Genomic DNA, 18,998 nt, shown 5'->3' on the forward strand with positions numbered 1-18,998 from the left:
CAAGACCTCAAGGCTCGAAGGCCTGTGCAAGACTGGCTAGTCCCAATCTGTGCGCCTACAACTGATTGAGCATCGCGAGCAAAATGCCAGGTGCCAAAGGAGCCTCTGCACGAGAGGTGATTTGAGAAATGGCGCCATGGTCGTGCTGATTGGGGCCCGTGGTCAAGTGCGGCGGAGCAACTCTGGCAAAGCTAGCGAGCCCATCAGACCAATCCGAATGCGATCTAGTCAGATTTACATCCAGACTTGGTCGCGCAGCGTGTGCCAACGGATGCGCAACTTTCGTGCTCGTCAACGCACCCCGCGAAGATGCGTTGCGCGGGCGAATCGGCGAGCAATCATCATCAAAGACGTCATCCAAGTCGTGGGAAGTAGTGGTTGGGCTGATTTGCGAAGAAGATCGGAAATCGAGAGCAGCTGCTGGAGCAGAGCGGCAGTGCTGATGAGCAGCTTGCAGAGCAGCTGTGGGGCGCTGCATACGCCCAGCTTCGGGTCGTGAGTCTATGCCTAATTTTGTCGTGAACCAGCCGTCCGAAGAAGCCGATGGCCCGTCCCGATGCGTCCTGTCGTCTGAGATATCGTCGGCTGGATGTGTTACGTCCATCATCCCAGGCTCCTCCACTGGCGCCTCGTGCAGTTCACCGAGGGCACCAAGACAATCCTCGATCGCAACCAGGAAGCGTCTCGAAGATTCAAGGGTACTTGAACCACCCGAAGGCGACAGCAGAACTTGGTCCTGGCCTGCAGGACTGCCAGCCGACATCCGTCCGCGCGACATACGACGAGCTCCAAGAAAGGGCAGCACGTTGAGCTTCTGTTCTTCCCTGGCGCGTATCCGCCGCAGGTACGCCACCCACAACGTGTGGGGCACCGCTACTTCATAGCCGCATTTTGACAGATAGACGCTCTCCATGCGGTTCAACTCAGCGAGCGGGATCCCAGTAACATCGCACCAGGTCTTGTTCAGGAAGGTGTTGTCCTCGATGACTTCTGTAGTGGGAGCCGAAACGTGGTCAGCGGCCGCAGATACACGTGCTTGCATTTTCACTCACTGTTGGACAACATCAACCCCAAGGTGAACAGCTTGAAGGGCGCAGCGGAAGGTGGGTTGGCAAAAATTTCGCGACCTTCATCGCACAGCAAAGCGTCGCTCGTCCTGAACAGATACGGGACGCGCACCGCGTAGAGGATGGCGAGCAGGAAAGCGGTTGGACTGAGGAGCGTCTGCGCCAAGACTTGCTGGCAGAAGCGTCGAAATGCTGGACTCACGTCAGCGCCAGGCATAGCTCCGGCATGCCCGGCGTGACGAGAGCTGTATGTGCTGGAGCTGCGACGAGTGCGCGTGGCTGTCATGGGCACAGCAGTGGGTGAGCCCTCCCTAGTCCCGGTCCTGGTGGATACATTGGCGACAATGACCGAGGAAAGCTTATCGTCGTTGACACTCCACCTCCAATACGGGGAAACCAACCCTAGAACCGCAAGGATTGCTTGCTTCGATCTATCTCCTTGTTGCCGCATGGAAGGCGTAGCAGTCGAGCCTGTCTTCGTATTTGTGGCGCCGGCATTCAGCGATTCTTCGGAGGGTGGTGGAGCAGCTCTTTCATCTGCCCCAACAGACATGTCCATTCGACTTTTGGGCGAAGATCGAATGCCAAGGTCGGACTCGTCGATGGACGGCGGCGTGCCTGGCTCGCTGGTGCTGGAATTGCTTCCTGTCGAGCTGTCACCACTCTCGCGGTGATGAACGCCAGGCTTCTGATTTGCAGCAAGTGCAGCACTAGCAGCACCAGCGCCTTCCACAGCCAAACGATGGAGCAAGCTGACTGGCGCTGTATTGAGCTCCCCTGCTAGTCCAGTGTTCCAACTGCGGTGTTGAGGCGATTTGCTTAACTCATGCGTCGCGACGGCCTTTAGCGCTGGCCCGCTGGTAGCCTCCGCTTTGGTCCAAGATGCGAAGGATGAAAAATTTGGCGACATCTGCGGCGTTGCAAGCAGAGGACTGCTCTGCGCGGAGCTTGTTGCGCGCCCTCGCTGTTGCGGCGACTCATATTGGACAGAGATCAATGCAGGATCGAAGAGTGCTGCACTCGCTCCCCAAATGATCTCGGCGCCCATGGCAGACAGTGGGCAAGCTGACTTATCCAGCGTGGCGGGAGAGGGCGGAGCGGGGCCTTCTGCGGGCGGAGCAATTCGCTCCTGTTCGGCTGAAGGAGGTGGCGCAGGCACGTTCATGACTTGCTGGTCACTACCTCGCCTTGGGTCTGTGGGAGCCGCGGCGTTCCAGTCATGGGGCCTGGGGGGAAAGTGAGCTTGACTCGTATGCTCAGGCTGCACCTGCCAATTTGGCGGAGCAGGTCGATTCCATGTGGATGGGCCCATGGCGCTGAGCTGCTCCATGGGCATTGTACCTTGATGCGACGATGGCTGAGGCTGGCAGGCTGTGCCGAACCCATCAGCGTCAGGGTGCGCATATGAATGCGGTCCTGGAATCTGCGCATCTGCTGATGGCCATTGCGATTGGTAAGCTGGAGCATGTTGTGACACAGAATATGTCGAGGTAGTGTGGCCCATAGCCGCAGGTTGCAGGGCTGTATGAGATTGGGCGTGTCCCGCAGGATACGCATTGCCATCCGCCGAGTAGTGATAAGGCAGATGCTGAGGCTGCGTCAGGCTATTAAGGTGGACGTCAACGGATGGATGATGAGCGCTCTGTGGTGCGATCCGAGATTGTGTCGGATAGGGCTGGTGACCCGAGGGTATCTGGTGTTGGTATTGTGAGAGCACATGAGAGTAAGCGGGATTGGCTATGTTGTGGGGCGCTTGCGACCAGGCCTCAGAAAGCGGGAGATGGGACGACTGCTGCTGGGGCAGCTGGGCGTCAGCATCCTGTTGCAGCTTTCGCAGCTGTTCGTGAAGTAGAGATTGATGCTGGTACTGAGCGCCTTGATTCTGGTAGTACCCTGCCGTACTGGGATGGGTCGTTGGGTGCATTTGATTCCACGAATCGGCAGCCCACGGCGTCCGACGCTGTTGGGGCAAGTATGCACTGTTCGAAGGATGATTCTGCCAGGCAGCGCCCCACATGTTGCGCGCACCTCCTCGTGGAGCAGCTGCGGTCAGCCTCGGTGCTTGAGGAGGGGGCCAGTAGCCAGTCTGGTTGCCAAAAGAATCCATCAGGACCACACCACCATCTTGCATTTGTGCTGCTGGTTGTCCGGACATGGTGACTCCACTATGAGCGACAGTCTGAGCGGGATCGCTGAGCTGGTGCTGGCTGCTACCCCATCCACCTTGTCCAGCGATCGACGCATGCTGGACCTGATACTCGGGATGCTGGCTGTATGCATGCTGACCAGGCGCGGGTTGCCCTGGCGTGTTGCCATTAGGATTGCCCAATGCGTTTAGGTCGTGGTGACCTGCGCGAGTGTAAGCCATGATGAGACGTGGATGCTGGGACCAGAGCGCAGACTAGCAAGCCCGGCGACAAAGGTTCCGAGAATGCTAGAGAAGCTTCGCGCCTGCTGGGCAAGCAGGCGTGCTGCCGAGATCAGAGAGCTGCCAATGAAGGCGTCCCTGATTCGAGCTCCTCAAGTCTTGACCTGCAATTCTGGCTCTCGTGGCGCGATAAGCCTGAGCGCAGCAAGCTCGTGGCTTGAAGCCTCAGTGACCTCCTCAAGTCAGATCTCCCGAGTGAATGACGCGTAATGCCTGGCGTAGCGGAGAGTGCCTTCTCACGCAAGCCAACAAGTCGACGTCAAGAACCAGGAGCGCACTTGAAGAGGAGCCAATGAGCCCCAATGAGGTGATCGAGGGCCCTCGCGAGTTAGCTGCTCATGTGAAAAGCAAGCAGCTACACTCAGCGATATGGCCTTGGATTGGATGACGGGCATGGGCGTGAGCGTCAGAAAGCAATCCGCTTCGCTTCGCCTCGGCTCGCCTCTTCTACACGCGCAGCGATCGATCGAGGGCATAATTTGCAGGTTTCACCAGCAGCAGTCAGTCACTGCATATGCACCGTGACTGCGCCGTGCAAAAAGTCGAAGCGATGCAGCGCCACGCGGCTTTGCGCAGCCGCCTATACACGCGTACTCTCTGCTGCTGATGACTGTACTGGCTAGCTGCTGCATGCTATGTGACCGCGTGCAGCAGGGTCATGTCATGCAGCAGTGCCTGACTGCCGGCTTTAACGCGCAGTCCCCTCAAATTTACTTTTCTCGAAGCTTTGTGTGAAATTTGAATCGAGGGCTCGCTCATCAGGAGTGGTGCAGTGTGTAGAGTAGACGCAACACGGTACTCATATCATGATCAGGAGTCAAACACCGGCACGGCACTCTGCTCGATACAGCTATGGTGTGTACCTATATCGAGTAATCACGAACACTGCGACTGTTGTGTAGCGGCCCAGCTAGGCTGCTGCGCGATATGAGCGCCTCATCTAATTTGGAGAAGAGTCATCGGTGTCAGAATGACGCGGTTGCGCACCACCGCCCCTAGAGCTGCTGCCGTGCCGATGCAGAGCCATGTCGTGAGTGGAGCCCCTGTGTCGAACAGCCGCGCGGCATGGGCACGCGAGATTACGCGCGCGTCGATCGACATGCGCGTTCAAGGGAGTCACGAGTGAGTGCAAGTCTAAGTAGTCACGAGTTCGAGCAGAGGTATAAACAGACACCGCAGGGGTGAACAGGTTGGTGGCCCATGCGCATGCTGCTCGTCCAAGCTGATCACTGCTCCTGATGCTCTGACATGGCGAGGATCGCGGCACATCTAACCGCGATCATTGGAGGGCTCTAGAAGGTGACACGACGGTGAGCATCGGCAAAGTCAAGACTGCCACATCAACTCCGGCCGTGCGAGACGGACGTTGACACCAGTTGACACTCTGTATATGCTAGCCAACGAGGCGACGGACCGCGGTCGATGAGGCGTTCGAGTCAAGAACCCATCACCCAAATCCGTGTTGATGTAAGCGCAAGCGCTGAAGTTTACTACCAAATGGCACGACATGTGACCACCAAGTCGTGCGCTTATACATTCCTGCGATAACGCAGCCGTCAGGTGAAGCACGATGCGAAATGATAGAGCTTGCTATTGCGGCAGGGAATGCTAGGTCATAGCTTGCAGCCAGTGGAAAATGAACTTGCTCGCCGACTGCACTACGGCGCCCTTTTGATCTGTCGCAAAATTGACATGACGATGTCCCTCCTTCGTGCTTGACTATGCAAAGCTTCGCACAAACTCGTTCGGTGTTGCATAGTCGACCTTCATGAATGTTCATGCCGTGGTGGTCTCGTCCTTTTTGTTGGCAGCGTTAGCCGCATCGATATCCTCCTCCGGTACAGTCTGCGTCCTTCGCTCCTTTTCGCTCTCAAGTTGCTGCGAGGTAACGAACATCAGCCCAATTCGTCCATCGGGACGGAGTGCACTCAAGCTCTATCACTCACATTGTAGAGCAGGAACAGTGCCTTTTCGTTTGCCTCTGGAGTGCCTTGGATGGTGAACATACGCTCGCCTGTGTCGTCGTGGGGCACCTTGGCGATCGAGATTCGAGAGCCACTCAAGCGACGGATCTCGGTGATCTTGGAGCCGCCTTTGCCAATGATGCATCCGACCATGTCAGAAGGTATGCTTATGTTCTGTGTTCGCATGTTGGCGGGGTCCACGGTCACCGCGGGTGCCAAAGAGATTGGCGCTCCCGTAAGCAGGCCTCCCCCAGGCGTGACTGCGGCACCACCGGCAGCCGCGATGGCAGCAGCGTCTAAAGCTACTGGCGCAGCCTTTCGACTATCGCCATTTGCTCCCTGCGAAGTGCGTCTACCGCCAGTCGGAGCTCCGAATGCTGAGATGTGCGAGCCTCCGGCGCCAAGAGTCATAGACGACATGGCCCCGGCGAGGTACGCTCCGCTGGTTCTACGGCCACCAGTCTGAGGTTGCAGACCACCTGCACCTCCCGCAGCAAGCACACCTGCGCCGTCTGCCTGTCCCGGATGGTACAAAACAGTACCTTGGCCCCGCTCCCAGTCTTCCAGAAGGCACTGGCTGATTTCTTGAATCGCGACACGAATGGCCTCTGTCGTTCCCTGCACTTCCACAATGCGCTCAGTGGACTGAGGTAGCATCTCTTTGGAGGCGACCATTCTGGCTCCCGAGATATCTTGTATGTGCTTGATCTTGAGACCTTGACGACCAATCACCGTACCCATCAGATTATGTGAGATCAGCAGCCGGATGGAAGTAAGCGTACCCGTGGTAGGCGTCGTGCTCTCTCCGGGTGCAGCGGCCGCCGTGACAGGATTATCAAGAATCGTCTTGGCAATGAACGCATATGCCTGTGAAGAGCGGAAGGGGCGGGAATTTGCGGTCAGGCCCTTGTCTTTACCAAGCCCTCAAGCGCGGCTGGGCGGCCGTCCAAGTGCAAGTCCCTAGCGCGTAAATGCTCGATCTTTCCCAAGAAGCAGACGTCATACTCGCCTTTGCAACGCCGTCCACTGTGCCAGTCACAGACAAGACACGATCGTGGACTCCCTGGACGACTTTTGAAACTCCCGCCTTGACACCCGTTTGTTCCCGCAGATCCGCAACGTTTTGACCGCCTTTGCCGATGATGACACCAGCTTCTTTTGTGCTGACCAGAGCGCGCACAGTGAGTGGAGCGTTTGGATCGGGAGGAGCAGCTGCTCCACCCGAGGCCTTGCTGGGCGAAGAGGCTGCTTCGGCACCGGGTGCGGCGTCGCCGCCATTCCCGTTGGTGCTGACTGCGTTCGCATTGGCCTCGCTAGCGCTAACAGCTGCTGCGGCGTCGGGCTGTGGTGAAGAGGTATGGTGTTCTGTTGCGGCCATGTTGAGATGATTGCTTCTCTAACTTGGATTCGAGATCGGAGTTGAGGCAGAGTCACGGTGAGCGAATCACTCGGGACCGAGCGTCGAGCAGCGAAAGCGCTTGGACGACGGGGCACTGCTTTGCCAATGATGGCTAGCCGGGCGGAAAGGCAGCAAGACAAATCAATGATGGGCGGATTGAGGACGGCTTTGAGAAGATCGCAAGGTTGACTGATGAGGGAGAAAGTCGTGCTGAGCCCTTCTTTCAAACCCTTTCATGCGTGGATGCAGGGCAAGTGTCCTAAACAAGATGTTGTAGTCAAATGCACCCGCCAAATACAGATATGCCTGAGGATGACTGGAGCTGGTAGGAGCTATAGGTGTGGTTACCGAGCGTACACGATCACCTTTGCGACGAGGACGCTCCCGACTGGTACTCCGGGTGACGGATGAAGCTGTCGCCCTTTGGTATGCGATCCTTCTGGCTGCTTGCATGTGCTGCTGCGAGAAGACTTTCTGCTCGGCGTCGCGGTTGCCCGCGTACTGCGTTGCATGAACTCAAAATTTTGGTTGGACATGGGCACGGGCACTCAAAACGCATACAAGACGTGGACCGCACCATTCAGACGTTGAGCGAGAGGCGCCCTTCAATTTGAAGCCATCTTGCATGAGGGGGGCGGAGCTGCGCCGTCTCGCGTGTCACATGCGTCGTTGGCGCGTGTAATCAAAATCAAGAATTGATTCAAACTGTTCTCGTTTGCGTGCGCGCCCAGCCCTCACACCCGCGTGAGTGATGTCGGATACAGGCTATCAAGGATGAGTCGCTGAAGCAAGAATCAAGTATCGCATCGAATCGCGAGTTTCAGTTGAGGATCATCGATTCAGATTCAAGATTTGAAGCAGCAGCGACTGCCGACGTCGTTTGAGCCCACATCATTATCGACTCGTGGCTGTGACTGTCCATGAACGTAAAGCCGCTATAGAGCTGCAAGCTGCGTCAAGACGCAATTCCAGTTCAGGGCTGCAAAAATCAATCAACTTTCCGAAGGAGTGTCGAGAATTGTCGAGGATTGTCGATAGTCTTGAGTAACGAGTCAAGTCACAAGTTGCATTTTGAATCTGAATCATATAAGTCGAAGATCTTGGATCAAAGTCAGAATCACTCTTCTCGAGCGCGCGTGAGGTCACGTGACGTCGCGTCTGGATTCGGCGCGCCTGACTCGCAGGGGTGTTGATGATCAAGACGCGCGCATATAAAGCGCGCGGTCGATGGGATAGTCTGGAGTCAAAAGTCGATAGACGATGAACCAACGCAAGAGAGTTCTCTCGCGGGCGGTGGACAGTCGACTTCCAACTACCTCCCCTCGTCTCCCCTCCCTCTTTCGAGTCACAGTTCCGTTCAGATCATCGCACACACACCACCAGCGGTGTGGCAACGCTGACATCAACAACTCACCTATCGGAATCGGCATGCAACTTTGACTCTGGCTACGACTTCGACTCCGCACTCAAGGCAACGCACAGTGCATGCTTCCAGAGAGGATCAGGACCGCACACGACTCCTTACAAGGGCGAAGCACCATCCGCGCATGATCCCGGCGTCAAAATAAATCAATTCTTACGATGGACGACTTCAATGTTGGTGGAAGCGGTGGTATGGGTGGAATGAGCGGTGCCCCACCGCCTGAGGAGGATTTCTCGAAAATGCCAATCGAAGAGCGGCTGAAAAGCAAGGTAAGCGTCTGCAAGTCCAGAAAGGCCTTTGGCTGATCTCAATGAGGCCTTGCAAGCTTTTCGAATGCATGTATGCTAATCGTGTCTCATCCTTTACAGTTGTGGAAAGCTCGCGTGTCGGCGTACGAAGACTTGAATCGGCAATTCTCTCGTTCGGCATCGGAAAAGGATGCAGTGTTTCGGCCTTACACAAGGAATCCTGACATCGTCAAAGCAATGGCCACAGACTCCAACGCAGTCGCGCAAGAAAAGGGTACAGAGGCTATCAGAGCATTCGTTGAATTTGGCGGCAAAGAGGCTGGATCGTGAGTGTGCGCTGCGGCCTCGGAATGCTGTGGAGCGCGATGCGCTGCTTTGATTTGCACAATTCGCATTTAGACAATCACATTAATGCTGTATTCTGTTCCCAGCACTCGTGAATCCGTCTTGCCATCATTGGTAGAAAAATGTCTGGGCTCGATGAGGGCGGGCACAAAGAAGGCTGCTCTGGAAGCAACTTTGTTCTACGTCGAGAATGAGGACGTCACTGGCTCCGAGGGCGTCGTTGTGAGTCCTTCTCTTGTCTGCGGCAGCGCTTCATCAGCTCATGGGCTACGCGCGCTACACCGGATAGGCCGACCTCATCAAAGGCACAGAAGCGAAGCAGCCAAAGGTGGTTCTTGCTGCAGTGACGGCTTTGAAAGAGTCAATTCGGTGCGTCGCTCCACAATCCTTTGCATGCGCGAGTCAAGATTTTGAATTTGCTTTCGTTCACTTGATCCAGGCTATTCGGACCAAAGCAAGTTCGGCCAAAGCCCATCTTGACGAAGCTGAAGGATCTGTTCGCGCACTCGGACAAAGGCGTACGTTCAGAGGCCGGCCTGCTAGCCGTCGAGCTGCACCGATGGATTGGCGCGGCTCTGACTCCGACGCTTAATGAGTTGAAAGAAATACAAGCAAAAGAGCTTAAAGCACAATTTGAGGCCGCAGGCGGCTCATACACGACGCCGGAGCGGCATCTTCTCTCGAATAAAGCAGCGGCGGCAGCAGCGGCAGAGGCAGCGAATGGTGGGAACGGTGACGGCGAAGGAGCAGATGGTGGTGACGAGGCCCCAGAAGCGGAACCAGTCGATCCTCTTGAGTTTGCTGAGCCGCAAGATCCCCTCAAGCATTCAGACTTCCCCAGCAATTTTGACGAATTACTGGCGTCCAAGAAGTGGCAAGAGCGCAAGGAAGCAGTCGATGGTCTCCTCAAGGCACTTCAAAGCATCCCCAAAGTGCTCGCGACACCCTCTTTAGATGGCCCAATTGACGCGCTGATCGAAAAGGTCAAAAAAGACGTCAACATCAACGTGGCGCTTGGCTCTTGCCAGGCTCTGACCCTGCTTGCCAAGGGAATGCGAGAGAACTTTGCCAAGTACAAAGACAGAGCCCTGCCAGCCTTGCTCGAGAAGCTCAAAGAGAAGAAGGAGAGCAGCGTCAAGATCATCACCGAGACGCTGGATGCGTTGTTCCTGACCGTGAGTAGACCACGGCTTGTGCTAGGTCTGATCTCGCTTTGACCGCGTCCGTCTTATCGGTATCTCAGGTCTCGTTAAGCGATATTCTGGAAGACACCTTGGCAGCCTCAAAGCACAAGAATCCCGCTATCAAGACTGAGGCCATCAGATTCTTGGCGCGTTGCCTGGCTGAGACGCGCTCAATGCCTGCCAAAGGCGATCTCAAACCTATAGCAGAAGCTCTTATGGGCGCGATGGATGACAGTTCGCCGGATGTACGAGACGCTGGCGCGCAAGGCCTCGGAACTCTAATGAAGCTCATCGGAGAGCGGCCGATGAATCAATTCATTGATGCTCTGGATGATATCAAGAAGGGCAAAGTGCAAGATCAATTCAAGGTCGCGACCGTCAAGGTCAAGACCTCCAAGCCGGCTGCAGCAGCCCCTGCTAGGTCGGCCCCAGCGACATCTGCATCTGCGCCACCGAAGCCACGCTTAGCGCCTCCAAAGGTAAGACAAGGTTACGGCGTGTTTCCCAAATATGTCGCCCTGACCAACCAATCGGTTCTGCAGAAACCTGCTCCTGCGAACAAGGAGAACATGCCTCCTGCAGGAAGCGAGGCTTCGGCTCCAAGCTCTTCGCGAGGACCGACTGCTCCAGTCGCCAAGCCTCCGGCTCGTCTGATGGTAAGCGCGACGATTTGCGCAGCATGGCTGAGTATACTCTGACGCTTTGTGTGGACTTCTCAGGCAAAGAAGCCCGCTGCTGCGGCCGTGCCCCTCAAAGCAGCTCCAAAAGCAGCTTCGGGCAAGGCAGCCTCGAAAGGCGCAGCTGCGTCCGCGACTGAGCCAGTCAAATTCCGCATACATCCTGACGACGCCGACACTCGCGCCGCCGACCTGATTCCGGAAGCAATACGTGGTATGCTGGCCAGCTCAAATTGGAAAGAGAGACTGCAAGGCATGGAAGACTTCAATACTTGGCTGGGTGTGGAGGCTGCCGAAGTCGAGTGCGAGGTGATTGTCCGAGCATTAGGCAAGAAGCCAGGATGGAAAGAGAGCAACTTTCAAGTCAACGCAGAAGTGTTCAAAGCGCTACGCACGCTAGCTAATGAGGCGACGTCCTTTGGGCGATCGACAATAGCCCTTTCCGTTCAGCCCTTGTGCGATAAGCTGGGCGACATCAAGCTGAAAGCGCCGGCCGGAGAGACCTTGGCTTTGTTCGCAGAAAAGACGAGCTTCGGCTTTGTCCTCGCTCAAGCCATGGGCCCACTCTCGAACCTTAAAGCTCCGAAAGCAATTGCCGATTCGCTCCTCTGGATTGATCAGGCTTTGTTGGATTTTGGGACTCAGGGGGTAGACATTCGAAGCTTGATTGACTTCCTTGTCACCTGTCTGAAGTCAGCCAACGCAGCTGTTCGAACGAACGCAACCCAGGTCACAGGCACTCTTGCTCGCTTTGTCGGTGCTGCACTCAACAACTTCTTGGGCGATCTGAGCCCACAGCTCCGCACCATCGTAGAGGGTGAAATTGGCAAGGCTGGAGGCAACCCTCCGCCCGCGCCTACACGCTTCTCGGGCGAGCTGCAGGTAAAGACACAAGCAGCAACCGCACACTCTGGAGCCGGTGAAGCGGTAGGAGCCGCTGCTGATGAAGATGATCAAGAAGACGCTCTTGAGGCTCTCGTCCCGAGGGTGGATATCGACAAGATCGTTCCGTCGGACGCCATCGCTCTACTGAGCAGCGCGAACTGGAAAGAGCGCAAGGAGGGCCTTGACACCATCCAAGGAGTTGTGGCGGCGAACACGCGTCTCAAAGGCAACATGTCGGAGCTCAGCGGTCCGCTGAAATTGCGATACGCCGACAACAACATGGCCATCCGCTCGACCGCTTTGGATATCATTTCCAAGATTGCTGCAGCGATGGGCAAGCAATTCGAGCCAATCGCGCGAGCGTTTGCGGCCTCCGTCACACCGATCCTGGGTGACGCTAAGGCACCAATGAGAATAGCTGGCACTAGCGCTTTGCAAGCTATGGCCGAGGCCTCAGGCGTCGCGCCACTCATCTCCGGATTTGGCTCAGTGCTCGAAACCAAGGCAGCTAATCCTGCGTTGCGTCAGGAGCTCTTTACGTGGCTTGCTACCTGGTTCGAGGCTCACCCGCCAGAGAAGGGCTTGGACCTGCAACCACTTGCCCTGTCGGCGGTGCAAACGCTGGACGAAAAGCTTGCAGCTGTGCGCAAAGCGGCGCAAGCTGTTCTGCCGTATATCATCATGCGATGCGGCTATAAATTTGTCGTTGAACAAAGCAATTCTTTGAAGCCGGCGCAAAAGAATAGTGTGCTGCCTCTCATCGATGCTGCCAAGAGCGAAGCTGCAGCGAAGGCACCCAAAGCCGCTCCGCCTCCAGCAGCGCCTGCCGCAAAGCCGCCTAGCAAAGCGCCTCCTGCCCGATCATCTGGCGTCGCTGCGCTCGCAAGAGCTTCCACTTCCGCTTCACCTGCTGCTTCTCCTTCGAGCAAGCTGAACGGTGCAAGTGCGCCTGCCTCACGCCCTGCCAGCGCTTTGAGCCGCTCGTCGTCGGTCAAGCCGCCCACCGCTGTTGGACGTTCGCTGAAGGCGCCTAGCGCGTCACGGCCGCAGTCCGTCCTCAGCAGTGACGACGTCTTTACAGACCGCGCCCCATCGACGGCCATCAAGTCTAGGATCGGTGCTCCTTCCTCACGCAAGCCCACTGCCATGCAGGAGAAAGCAGTGGATAAATCGTTACCGTTCATCAGTGCTGACATCAAATACAAGGCTGCTCGAGAACGCAAAGAGGGGCGAGGTCAGCAATGGATTGGCCCCGATGCTACACCAAGACCCGAGCTTTCCGAGGTACTTCGCTCCAATTGCGAGCAGCACCTAAGCGCAAGCCTCGTCGACTCAATGTTCTCGAAGGATCACAATGCCGAACGAGACTTCCTCTCCGCACTGACTCTGATATCAGACTTCACCTCAAGTCCTGAATTTGTCCAGGAAGAATACGGTCTATCGGATGAAGAGACGGCCGCGCGTGTCATCGCCAACGCAGATCTCGTGTTCAAGTACGTAGCTCTGCGGCTCACCGACAACAATACCAGCATCTTCCTCAAGTGCCTGGATGTCTTGGACCATCTGGTCAACTCTCTGCGCGAGCAGCAGTACCACATGAGCGACTACGAGGCGAATTCAATCCTACCCTGCTTGGTCGGCAAGTTTGGCGACCCCAAAGTGGCCTTCCGAGACCGCATCAGGGACATCTTCCGCCGGCTTGCTTTCATCTTCCCTCCCAGCAAAATCTTGAGCCATTTTGTGGAGAATGGTCTGCCGTCCAAGAACGCCAAGGTACGAATGGAGTGTCTCTCGGAGCTTGGTTTCCTATTCTCGAAGCATGGCCTGCAGGTGTGCACTCCCGCGAAGACGCTTCCCATCATTGCCAAACAAATTTCAGACCGTGACGCGTCGGTCCGCAATGCTGCACTGCTAGCGCTAGGGGAAGCTTACCAAATCGTAGGAGAAGAGGTCTGGAAACACGTGGGATCGCTTCCTCCAAAGGAAAAGTCACTTCTCGAGGAGCGTCTTAAGCGCACAGCAGCGCCGCCGGCACGCCAACCTTCCTCCGCCTCGAATAGGCAAAGCATGCTGCCGGCCTCGGCCAAGCCTGCTGGTCCTCCTTCTCGGCTTGCACGCCCCTCCTCGACCAATTCCGCGGCTTCCGGAGTCAGCGGTATCGTGCCACCGGGCGCCGCGGCCAGTAGGATGCGAATGCCCAGCGGCATCGCTCGACCTGGAAGTCGTGCATTTGCTGCGCCCGCATCTGCAGATGCGCCAAGCACATCCGCAAATCGTAATTCTGGCGCTCCAGCTACGTCTGCCTCCGGGACACACGATCTAGATGATGAAGAGGGCTCCGTGCAAGGAGACGTAGACGCATACACTGTCGAGCAAACAGTCAACGAGGTTCTCAGCAGCGACCCAGAGCGCAGTGTCGAGGCGCTCAAGTCGATCGAGCGTTTCATGCATGAAGTGCAGCCGGCAATGCCAGAATATGCAGATAGATTTGGTGTTGTCATCACCAAGCAGCTGCATCGAGTATTCGCCTCGCCTTCCGATCCAGGCATCGACAGACTCAAGAAGCACCTACTCATTGCCGCGACCACTTTCTTCGACCTCGACCGAGGATGGAACAGCGACGCATCCTCCCAGGCCGAGGGCGACGCTCCTGGGGGACGCCCGCTTGGCAACTTCGTGACACGAACCACATTCGTCTCTTTGCTCACTGAGCTGCTTCAAAGGCTCATAGAATGCTCACGAGACGGCGAGACTCTTCAGCAAGAGGGCAAATACATCAACATTGTGGTGTTGAGAAGCTTCTCCACTTGTCGTCTGAACGTGCTGTTTGGTGGATCGCTATCGATGCTCGTGCAAGCGGCGGAGGACATGGCGGAGCTACAAGGAGAGGTGCTGAAGCGTCGCACACAATTTGCAGAGCTCATCATGAAGTGTCTCTGGAAGATTGCAAGACGCCTACCGGAAGAGCTTCGAGGCGATGCGCTCGATGCACCCGAGCTGCTAGCCGAAGTGGAGACATTCTTGCAGACTATCCCACCTTCAGAGTGGCGTAGAAGAGGCAGTGAGAATTTGCCGCTAGGCCAGCTGCCTCTGCGGACAATCAAGGCTATACTCGGTCACTTTGTCGAAGTGTATGGAGAAAACGTCTTCTCTTTGCTCGAAAACCTCCAAGATCCCGAAGAGAGTCACGTATACAGTTACTTGTATCGCCTTGTCTACAAAGATGCGCAGCCGCAAACAGAGGACGCAGCTGTCACCGAAGAAGCAGATCGAGCCGAAGCGGAGTTCGGTACGAGTGCTGTTGCCAGGAAGTCTCTCAACGTCGCCTCACCCCCGATGTCGCCTAGAGTCCGGAGCGGAGGCCCACGTCTTTCTGCACCTGCGGACGATGACCCAGCAGACATGGAGCTGAAGACCATCTTTGCCAAGATTTCAAGAAAGGACGAGAGCAGGGAGGGCATACACGACCTGTACTTGTTCCAGAAGAAATACCCGCAGAAGGAAAATGCTATCGAGAGGGGTCTGGAGAACACCGGGCAGTATTTTCAACGATACATCAAGCGAGCCTTGGCGAATCACGCGGCTGCGGATCCGGACGCTGCTCCAAGAAGTCGAGGCGAATCTGTCAATGAAGCTGAACAGGCAACGGCCGTCCCTTCGCCCGTGCTACCTCCTACCACAGCATCTGCGAGATCAAGCCTTGCCTCCCCTGTTCTCGCCACCGATCGACATGACAGCCTGACACGAAAATCCGTGCTGCTATCCGACATTGCACCGCCCCCCTCCCCCTCGAGCCATCAGCGAGTTTCTTCCCATTCGGACGAGCGCCTCGCTCAGCTCCGAGCCAAGTTTTCCCGTTCTCGGAACCCGTCAGAGCAAGCTCAAGCTGCGAATAGCTAAATTGGGCAAGCAAGATTCAAAGTTTGGAACCTAAGCCGCTACTGCGCCGATCGACCCGTTGTACCCTTAAAGTGACGAAGTTCGAATGCCTTCTGCCAAGCCTCTTTTTGAACAAATGCATTTCAGAAAACGGACGTCGTGAGCTCGAGCAGCATGTCGATTTCGATCCGTTTCGAGCGCGATCGAGAAATGAGCATTGCCAGAAAGGGCAGCAGCGGTAGTGGTGGTATACGAGGTATAAGATCATGACAAGATCTATCTGAGCAGATCGAGCTCTTCCTCATCGTCGTCATCAGCAGAGCTGGAGAAGCTCCTGCGAGTCGGATGGGAAGGTTTCGCTTCTCTCCACACGGGTTCGCGTCCGTCTCTTCTTCTTGCGCTTCTGATGCCTTCACCGCACCTGAGGCAGCTCCAAGCGTGCGCCTGCGAATCACCAAATGCGCCGCCGCCGCCGCTCTGACTAAAAGAAGGTGATCTGCTTCCCGAAGCTGAGGATGAGCCGGGCGAACGAGGAGAGGTGGGCGTAAGGGGGGAGGAGGAGAAGGAGGAGCGCGCTTCGGTCGTCGCTCCTATAGCATCTTCTGCGCTATCCTCCAACTCTTCGCCTGCTTGTTCGGAGAGCAGCACGGAAGCTATGCAGATGTAGCAGTAAGAAGCTCCGCAGCAGGGTACGACGTAAGGCGTGTGTGCTGTGCATGTAGAGTAAGCGATACCTGTTGAGCTCACTGTCGGCTCGTCTGCTCGAAGCGCTGCGGTGGATGTGCTATTGGACGATCTGGATCGAGGTAGGGCAGGTCTGACCTGCGAGGAGCTCGCACTGGCATTGGATGATGAGGCCCTGGAAGGGGCCAGCGTATTGGCGCTTGGATCCAAAGGATCCGAACTGGGTATCCCAGCTCTGATCGCATCCCTCCCCACTCCACCGATCCCGCCCTGCCGTCCCTCCTCCCTTTCGTAGCATATAGCGCAGACGTGTCTGGGCACGCTTGCGAACTTGCTTTGGTCTTTGCCCGACTTGCTGCCACTGCGCGTCAGGCTGGCAGGAAGACGCAGGATGGGCTTGCCCGTCTGCGCATCTTGCGTCAAGCCAAAGAAGGACGTGACGCGTCGAGGTAGGACGAGAAGCCAGAAACGGAGGATCCAGGGATGCGTGGGCAGCCGCATGAGCCTTTTGAGCAGCCGACGTGGTTTGAGCAGGGGCAAGATGAAGAGAAGGAATTCCTGTGCGATCACATCGAGCAGGATGTTGTGTGAGATGAGCTGTTTGCAGAGGCGTCGTCAGCGCGTCTGAACTCACGGTGAAAGCGTGCCACACGAGCTGTCGATTCAAGAATTCGAAAGAGATTGCTCTCGACATTGTTCGTTGGGCGTAGACGAGTCGCATGCCCAGCAGCCTGTCTGTGAGCGTCCGGTACCTTTGCACGAGGGAGACGTAGATGAAAATGTGCACCACCTGAGCCACGTCGAGAGAAGCGCATACAGTCCCGCCTCTCCACAGCGGCCAACTCACTTGCCGTCACCGAGGAAGATGACGAAGTTTGCGAGACCCAAAGCAGCATGAATCCTACCCCACGCATCCATGCCGTTCCAAATTTTCCTCCTCCAATCGTCGCTTGACCTTTCGGAAAAGTTCCTTCCAGTCATGTCCCTTTCCAGTCTGGCATGGGCATACGGCACACCGATGGTGAGGATCGGATGAAGCAGCAGCTGCCACATGGCCAGTGGGGCATCTCTAGCGGTGCTTTGCAATCCTCTAGCTCGATGCGCCCACTCGTTTCTGTACCTGAGATTTTGCAGCATGGCTCCGTACGTTGCCGACTGGCCCAAGATGGAGAATCTCCAGAGGGCCAATTCTAGCGTCGCTCTGATTTCCGGACCCAAAGAATCGGGTAGTCGAGGCGCGATGAGGGACAAGGAAGACATCAAAGGGTCCAATAACATCGTTGTCAGCTCGCTATCCAACAGTTCGGCGTCTAGTTGAGAGACCCTCTGGATTCGAAGAGGCGGAGAGGGAAGCGTTGGTAATCGATGGCGTAGCGAGGTGATGGATGGGCTGGCACGAGATAATGCAGAGCTCCAGAATGGCTCCAAAGAGGATGATGAGCCTTGCTCCGCGCCTGTCCCTGTCCCTGTCCCTGTCCCTGCGCTGGAAGTCGCATGCCGAGCAGCAATTGGCCGTGGACCAGCATCATCCGCCATGATGTTTGCAAGCCTTTTTCTTTTCGCCGTTGGTGGTGGTGAAAGCGTCCGTCTTGACACTGCGCGCAGCTCCTCCAAGCTGGATGCTACGGCCTCTGCAAGCTGATCCGGTACCCGTGGCTCTTGTGTCTCTGTGAAAGAGAGCACGCATGTGGTGTGAGCGATGGAAGCGACGAGGAGCGTGGAAAGGCGCAGCTGAGCAGCACAAACGCAAGCCAAGTCGTGTGCAACTGTGCAAGCGTTCTGCAGCGTTCAATAATCCGTGAATCACTTGACTTGCCCCACCCAATAACGCGAGAATCACGAATCGCCCCTCCCCGCATTCACGATTTCACGCGGCATTCGTCATTCGGACTCACGTGACGTGTCGTTATTCCAAAGCAATCGCAATTCACTCACACATGACTTGAATCACGAATGCGCAGCGCGCTCGCTCGCTCGCTCGAATCGGTAAGCCGAACAAATAGCACAACAACAGCTAGGTTCTGATTCTCGCAGGTGGCTGGCTGGCACTCTGACTGGTGACGACTCTTGAGCGACGACTGCATGCATGACGACTGGTCGTTGTGGCAGATGCAGCATGAATGGGCGCTCCGCTTCAGCGGATCGCTTCTCACCTCAGACAAAGCATATATGTGCGTCCAAAGGCCCTGCTTTCAACATTTGTCGAGTCAGGTCTCTTCACGACTTCGACGGAACTGATCAACGAAGTGCGGTAAGCTGGCCTGTTCCAGCTCTGCTTGCTTGCCAACACAGAGGCAAGTCTGATCCATGCCTCACGCTCATGACCGAACGGCAAGGGTCGATCAGACGTTGCGACTTTGACGAATCGTTGAGCTTCCGGATTTAGCATCGAGCAGATTGTAGCGGGGGAGGGGGATCAAGAAATGTGCAGTAAGAGGGAGCGTGTGTGTGGAAGTGCGGTTGAAGAGGAAGATGAGAGGGGGCTGGGGCTTTGAAGAAGGGATGAAGAGCTCGAGCTCGAGCTTTGGAGAGACGCAACAGGAAGGGTGGAACGAAGAGCAGGGCGAAGCGCTTGCAAGAAGGCAATTCGACTAAATGAGTGCATCTCTAGCGAGACCGCGCTCCCTTCCTGCAACGCGGCCACATCTGATTTCTCGAAAACGAGAGATCGGGTATCGTTGATCGAGCAGTGGAGCAGCAGTCGTTGCAAGACTTGCGGGCCTCTCCGGAGCGACGAGCGCAAGACTTGGCAACAGCGTGGCTTCCTTTCGACCTATCGAGCAGTTCGCTCTCAGTGGCCCTGCATCCCTGCTCA

At 56.3% G+C, this 18,998-nt stretch overlaps 4 protein-coding genes across 4 annotated transcripts; 1 reads left to right on the plus strand and 3 right to left on the minus strand.

Annotated features, from left to right (window-relative positions):
- Nucleotides 1-55: 55 nt before the first annotated feature.
- Nucleotides 56-3,435, minus strand: IE81DRAFT_348650 (hypothetical protein; the record flags this gene model as incomplete). Its single annotated transcript, XM_025516284.1, has 2 exons — nt 56-990; nt 1,053-3,435. The coding sequence occupies 2 exons, from the start codon at nt 3,433-3,435 to the stop codon at nt 56-58; spliced, it is 3,318 nt and encodes a 1,105-aa protein (XP_025368271.1).
- A 1,836-nt stretch (nt 3,436-5,271) lies between these two features.
- On the minus strand, nt 5,272-6,837 carry IE81DRAFT_348651 (hypothetical protein; the record flags this gene model as incomplete). Its single annotated transcript, XM_025516285.1, has 3 exons — nt 5,272-5,373; nt 5,442-6,326; nt 6,487-6,837. The coding sequence occupies 3 exons, from the start codon at nt 6,835-6,837 to the stop codon at nt 5,272-5,274; spliced, it is 1,338 nt and encodes a 445-aa protein (XP_025368272.1).
- A 1,277-nt stretch (nt 6,838-8,114) lies between these two features.
- IE81DRAFT_324944 (ARM repeat-containing protein) lies at nt 8,115-15,640 on the plus strand. Its single transcript, XM_025514375.1, has 8 exons — nt 8,115-8,550; nt 8,650-8,855; nt 8,961-9,096; nt 9,164-9,243; nt 9,314-10,049; nt 10,118-10,537; nt 10,601-10,714; nt 10,778-15,640. Exons 1-8 carry the CDS (start codon nt 8,440-8,442, stop codon nt 15,518-15,520), a joined length of 6,546 nt encoding a protein of 2,181 aa, XP_025368273.1. The 5' UTR covers nt 8,115-8,439; the 3' UTR covers nt 15,521-15,640.
- Nucleotides 15,638-17,923, minus strand: IE81DRAFT_315697 (hypothetical protein). The gene is made up of 3 exons (XM_025512534.1): nt 17,031-17,923; nt 16,818-16,935; nt 15,638-16,741 (listed from the first exon to the last, which is right to left on the minus strand). Exons 1-3 carry the CDS (start codon nt 17,717-17,719, stop codon nt 15,776-15,778), a joined length of 1,773 nt encoding a protein of 590 aa, XP_025368274.1. The 5' UTR covers nt 17,720-17,923; the 3' UTR covers nt 15,638-15,775.
- Between the last annotated feature and the right edge of the window lie 1,075 nt (nt 17,924-18,998).

Source organism: Ceraceosorus guamensis, assembly GCF_003144195.1.
Source record: "Ceraceosorus guamensis strain MCA 4658 unplaced genomic scaffold IE81scaffold_49, whole genome shotgun sequence".
NCBI classification, from domain to species: Eukaryota; Fungi; Basidiomycota; class Exobasidiomycetes; order Ceraceosorales; family Ceraceosoraceae; genus Ceraceosorus; species Ceraceosorus guamensis.